Source organism: Cicer arietinum, chromosome 6 (assembly GCF_000331145.2).
Source record: "Cicer arietinum cultivar CDC Frontier isolate Library 1 chromosome 6, Cicar.CDCFrontier_v2.0, whole genome shotgun sequence".
NCBI lineage: Eukaryota > Viridiplantae > Streptophyta > Magnoliopsida > Fabales > Fabaceae > Cicer > Cicer arietinum.
Window position 1 is genome coordinate 32,997,573 of NC_021165.2, and position 6,995 is coordinate 33,004,567.

General features: G+C 34.2%; 1 protein-coding gene across 1 annotated transcript; it reads right to left on the reverse strand.

The window, feature by feature from the left end:
* Positions 1–4,856: 4,856 nt before the first annotated feature.
* On the reverse strand, positions 4,857–6,690 carry LOC140920697 (uncharacterized). The gene is made up of 4 exons (XM_073369509.1): positions 6,577–6,690; positions 5,905–6,022; positions 5,451–5,761; positions 4,857–5,288 (listed from the first exon to the last, which is right to left on the reverse strand). Exons 1-4 carry the CDS (start codon positions 6,688–6,690, stop codon positions 4,857–4,859), a joined length of 975 nt encoding a protein of 324 aa, XP_073225610.1.
* Between the last annotated feature and the right edge of the window lie 305 nt (positions 6,691–6,995).

Consider the following 6,995-nt stretch of genomic DNA (forward strand, 5'->3'; position numbering starts at 1 on the left):
TATATATATATATATATATATAAATATATATATATATATATATATATATATATATATATATATATGTAACGTTAATTTTGCTAGTACATCACATAACTATTAATCACTAAAGTTGCAAATAGACTGTGTAACACCACACTCAATGGTTTATATCTTGTTTTATTATATATTATTTTCTTTTAAAAACAAACTAAATATGTTTAATATTAATAATTTAAATAAATCATTTATGCGAACACATATAAAAAAATAAGTAGAAAATTGTTGCATCTTAAACACATTCACTTATTTCACCTCTGTTTGTACCATAAATCTTAGGAGGTTAAATTTTGTAACTTATGGCATGGTATGATTTCATACATTGATTTCTAAGTTATGGATACTTCATTTTCTGCTAATCTTACACTCCAAATAAATCATAATTTTGTGTGCTTAACCTTACTTTATATTAACCTCCTATTCTATACAATATATTTACTTTACTATACATAACCCTTTTGCTTCAAAAATCCACCTCTAAGTGTCTCTATGCACAAGCCTAAACTTCCTAAAGAAAGGCTCTATCACTTTTTTCAAATCAGATGTTACTCGTATAATAAAATGCTTACCTCATCTTATTTTCCAAGTCTTTTCTGTCACAGTTCTGCGTATCAAACACAATAATTATGCTGATAAAACTTAACATTTTGTGAAATGTGTAACACCCCGATTTTTCACAGCACGAGTGCAGTTTTTTTTTAAAACAGATTAATAAAATATTATGTCGCAACACAAACGACAAGAGTCATAAATAATTGCATCATATATACAAACAAGGTAAAATAGTTTTTTGGGCTAATAGTCTTCAATATACAAATAGGAAATACACCAGGGGTATGAGACCTATCGACATCGCTCATACCCCTGGGCTAATAGTCTTCAATATACAAAAATAGTTTTTTGGGCTAATAGTCTTCAATATGAAAGCGAGACTTTGAATAAATCAAAACATTTTAGAAAGTTTGTTCAAAGTTGTTCTAAGATTGATGTTAATATATTGAAAAAGTGTAGTTCGTTAAGTCTGAAGCTATGAAGTATTTATACTTCTTAAACATCACTTCAGATCAATGGCAATCGTTCCTAGAGGTTTGATGAACATATGCAATGATCCAGGTTGAATCTGAACTAAAAAATTATATTGTTTCGCAGTTGTATTCGACTACAGTAGGAGTGTAATCGAATACACCTATTTGTAACGTTCAATTTTATTTGAATTTTGAAGCTTGTATTCGAATACATATGTGTAAATTTGGCCACTGACATAGTTTTGTATTCGGCTACACCAAATTGTAGTTGAATACAAATGTGTAGTTTTAGCTATTGACTTAACACTTGTATTTGAATACATTGTCTGTCTCATATTCGAATATAAAAGTCCAGTTTTAACTATTGATTTAGCACTCATATTCGAATACATTGTCAAGTAGTCGAATACGAAAATTCAGTTTTAGCTACTGACTTGAGTCTGTATTCAGCTATAACATGTTGTATTCGAATACAACATTGATTTTTGTCAAAAACTTGATTTTCAAACATTGTTCATGCATTTTGACACTTTGAAAATTCTTTTGATGCATATGCTAAAATGAAAGGTTCTCGTGTGCATTTGAAATATAAGAATATTAGATTGCATCATGTACCTTTACATTATAAGACTTCTAGTATATTTGACCATAGTTGATTGTGATTGTTTGACGTTTTTTTTAGCTTGCAACTTGATCACTTTCCTTGGTATTTGTCTTCATTAAAAACATAAGTATTTTACATTCTCCCCCTTTTTGATAATGACAAAACCTTGTTGTTGGTGAGACTTCAAAATGTTTGATCGTTTTAATTTTTCTCCCACGTAATACATGTTTACTCCCCATTTAAGCTTGAGTTCATGCCATCATGTTTTAAACATTTTGAAGACCTACAAAAGTTTTTAACAACAACAACATACCAATTTTCTCCCCCTTATGACATGATCAAAAAGAAGGAAAAACAACAAACAAAATACCAAACATATATAGGGAAAATCGCGAATATGTATTACACTATACATTTGTTGTATTCGAATACAAGATTTTTTTAGAAATATGTATCCGAATACATACAATGTGTATTCGGATATGATATCAAAATTTTGTTTTTAAACGAAATTTTCACTAAAAAACGACATGTAAAGCACATATTCATATTTATAGAACACATAAACATTAAAGAATCTATTTTTTTCAACATATCAAGTGAAGATTTTAGATGTTGAAGAGAAGTGACATACAAAGTATCAATACCTAGTATTAGTACCTTTCTTAACCCACACATAATGCCCATTTGGAACACCAAATTTATTAAAAGCATGTAGGAGTATATTTACTTGTATATGTATCTATATGAGATTTCTTTTGAATAAAATTCTTCTTATAATAATGATGATCTTTTTTCATAATTATAAATTTTTCTTTGTTGGATTTGTCACTTGCCTTAACAAAGATGGTTTTATTTATACTTGGTTTATCATATTTTGAGTAACCATGATCACTTTTGTCATTGGAATATATTTGCATATTAAGGACATTTTTCAATCCAACTTGTCCATTTTCATATCTTTCAATTACTTTATTTATTTGGACAATTTTGAAAGAAAAAAAATACACTTATTGCATGTAAAAGATAAAATTTATTTCTTTTGAGTTGACACAATTTTGAACAGATTTTTACATTCCATAAGTAATTTTTTAATTGCATTTTGAGCATCATTATACTCAATGAATAATTCACTATTAGTATCATTATTATGAGAAGAGTCATTGTTACTAACCTCTTCTTCTTCTTCGGATTGGTGTGATGTCATTAATGTAACATTTGCACATTCGACACTTTCTGACTCCGAAGATGAACTGACTGCATCTTCATATGAATTCTCTTCATCGATTTTCTCTTGTGACTCCGCTTTTAAGGCAATGCTCTTTGGCTTCTTTTATTGACTTTCATTATGTTCTAGCCTTTCATGTTCTTGAAGTTTTTCAAAAAGTGCAGAAAGAGACATCTTTGATAGGCTTTTCTTTTCAGAAATCTTAACACCACTTAGAAGAATTCCAAAAAGTAACTTTCGACTACATCAACACATAACAACTACACAAGACCTGACAACTCAAACAACTTACCTCGACGCATGATCAGATGACGACTCCCAACCTACAGATCAACCTACAATCTTACCAAAGCTCTGATACCACAATATAACACCCCGATTTTTAACAGCGCGTTTTTAAAAAATTAATAAAATATTATATTGTAACACAAACGATAAGAGTCATAAATAATTACATCATATATACAAACAAGCTAAAATAGTTTTTTGGGCCAATAGTCTACAATATATAAATAGGAAATACATCGGGTCTATGAGACCTATCATACATCGCTCATATCCCTGGGGTATTCTAGACACTTGCACAAAAGTACTGCTCCAAGAATGCTATATCCCCCATGGTTACTCAAAAAAATAGAACATGGACTCACCAAACAAAAGTCAGTTGTCAATATATGTTATAGATACAGTCATCCCAACACAAAATAAATACAACCACCAAAAGAAAGACACTAAGTCCCTATACAACAAAAACTAATCTGATCATCCACTAGAACCTACAATAACAAGGGTGACCTCCACACACTCCGCAAGTTCCTTCTAACGCAGTATCTCTCCTCGAAGTAACTTCCTCCTCATCAACATCCATAAAAGGATTGGTCTCCTCAGAAGTCAGATCCACCCACGAGATATGTGGCTTCCTATCCTCAATTCTTACAGGTAGAACTTCGAATGACAAGTTATCCTTTAGTTGAATGGTGTATGGTTGGATCACATGTGACGGATCCGGAATGTATATCCTTAGTTGCAACACGTGAAACACGTCGTGAATATTGTATAACAACAGAGGTAACACAATCTGATAAGCCATATGTCCAATTCGTGCAGTAATCTGGTATGGTCCAATAAACTTCAGGGTTAATTTCGTTGATTTTATGGCTCTGTCAACTCCAGACATAGGTGTGACTCTCAGAAACATATGGTCACCCTACTCGAATTATAAAGGTCTGTGACGCTTGTGCGCATAACTCCTCTTACGATCTTGTGAGACCTTCATTTTCTCTTTTATCTTCTTAACCTTATATGTAGTCTGTTGCACCATCTCAGGTCATACAATCATACTTTCACCTTCCTTATACCAACACAAAGGTGTTTGACACTTGCGTCCATACAGAGCCGCATAGGTTGCCATTCTAATACTTGCGTGAAAACTATTGTTGTAGGTAAACTCAATCAATAGCAGTACATCATCCCAGCTTCCTCTATCATCTAATACACAAGCTCTCAATAAATCTTCCAATGACTTATTTGTCCTCTCAGTTTGCCCATCCGTTTGCGGATGGTATGTTGAACTCAATCTTAATTTCGTTCACAACGCTTCATGCAACGCTCCCCAAAAGTGCGACGTGAATTTTGTGTCATGGTCTGATACAATACTCGACGGTACTCCGTGTAATCTCACAATTTCAGCAATGTAGATCTCTGTTAGCTTATCTACTTTATAGATGGTCTTTACTGGTAAAAAGTGTGCGAATTTAGTTAACCGATCCACTATTACCCAAATAGAATCATTCTTTCTCCTTCTCTTCGAAAATCCAGTTATAAAGTCCATGGAAATGTTGTCCCACTTCCATTCAGGTATATCTAATGGTTATAACATTCTAGCAGATCGCTAGAATTCCACTTTCGCTTTCTAACAAGTTAAACAAGTTGATACATGCTCCGCTACATGCCTCTTCATTCATGGCCACCAATAATTATGCCTCAAGTCCTGATACATCTTTGTTGCTCCAGGATGGATACTCAATTTGCTCTTATAAGCCTCTTCTAAAATTGTTTTCCTTAGATCTGCAACTGCTAGTACACAAACCCTCCCATTACATCTCAAAATATTATTTGGTCCAATATTAAACTCAGTTATCTTCCATTGCACTATTAGGTCCCTCTTCTTTTGGATTAATGCGTCATCTTGAAAATCCGCAAAGTCGTAAAGTAGACCACTCAAAATATTAATCATTTCGAATTTCAAAATCCCCGATGCAAACTCTACGTCCAAGTGTAGGTATCTAAATGCTTCCCACGACTCTTGTTGTCTAGCCATTACTGCTGAAGACACTAACACACTTCTTCTACTCAACGCATCAGCCACCACATTTGCCTTTCCAGGATGGTACTGCAATGTGAAATCAAAATCCTTGAGAGTCTTTATCCATATTCTCGGACGCAGGTTCAATTCTTTTTTATCAAACAAATATTTCAAACTCTTATGGTTACTGAACACTGTGAACATGCATCCATATAAGTAGTGCCTCTAGATCTTTAATGCAAAAACTACGGCAGCAAGTTCTAAATCATGAGTAGGATAGTTTCTTTCATGAGTCTTTAATTGTCTTGAGGCGTAGGCTACAACTTTCTTTTGTTGCATCAGAACACACCCCAAACCTTGGTGAGACACATCACAGTAAACTTCGTTTAGTTCTTCTAGTTGTGGTAAGACCAATATTGGTGAATTTGTCAACTTTTTCTTTAGTAATTGAAAATCTTCCTCACACTTCTCTATCCATGCGAACGGTTGATCCTTTCTAGTCAGTTGTGTCAATTGAGCTAAAATTTTAGCAAAACCTTTAATAAACCTCTTGTAGTATCCTGCCAGTCCGACAAAACTTCGTATGTCAGTGATAGTCTAAGGCTGTTTCCAAGCGAGGACTGTCTCAATCTTTGTCGGATCTACAATGATTCCTTCCTTAGTTATCACATGTCCTAAGAAGTTCACTTCTTCTAGCCAAAACTCGCACTTCGATAGATTGGCATACAATTTCTTCTTGCAGTAGGACTAGTAGCCCTTGTTGCATTCACTATTGGTTCCACCTTCGGAGTCATGCAATCCCTTGCAAAATGCCATGGCTTCTGAAAATTGTAGCATGGAAGACTCTTAGAGGTACAAGCATTAGCATAATGTCCCTCTTCCCCATATCAGAAACATTGAATTAATTGTCCCAATTGTCTTTCAAAGTTCTGGGTCACTGGGCGATTTTGACCCCCTATTATTGTTATGTGGTCGGTTATAGGGCTTAACAAATTGTTTTCCTATGTTGTTTTGATGGTTCTTCCAACTAGGCCCCCCTAAACTAAAGTTCCCTCCTTGGTTGGCCCTCTTGTTCTTCATGTCCTCAACTTCTCTACATTTCTCCATTAAAACTTGGAAACGCTGAATTTCCAATGGCAGGACAGAGTCTTGAATCTCATACTTTAGTCCATTTTAGAAATGGTGACACATAAATTGTTCAACAACCTATTCATAGAAAAACCTAAAATGTCTTGACAATGACTCAAAATTAGCAGCATATTCACCCACTATCATATTTCCTTGGTACAATTTAAGTAAATCATCACCAAACTTAGTCCTGGTACTCATCGGGAAGTATGTCTAAAAATTTCCTTTTGAACGGCTCCCAGTTCACCTCTTCAAGAGTTGATCCCATCAGAAGCCTTGTACTTCTCCACCAATATTCAGCATCCCCTAGTAGCAGATACGTAACATAATTGGCCTTTACCCCTCCCTGACAATTAATCATTTCGAAGATCTTTTCCACTTCCTAAATCTAATGGTCGGCTTTTTCTGGACTCTCATCACCCCTGAACTTTGGAGGATTGTGACGACGAAAATCTTCCAATCCCCTTGACACAACATCACGAATCTCTATTTCCATCTTCTCCAGATCCCGTAGAGTATTTGCAGTTGTCTGTGCAGCAACAAAAGCAACCATGTTATTCATTGCTTCAACCATTTGATCATCCTTGTTGACGTTGACTCTTGCATCGTTGTTTCTTCTTGAAGGCATTGTTTCCTACAAAACCAACATCAAGAAGAAATCTTAAC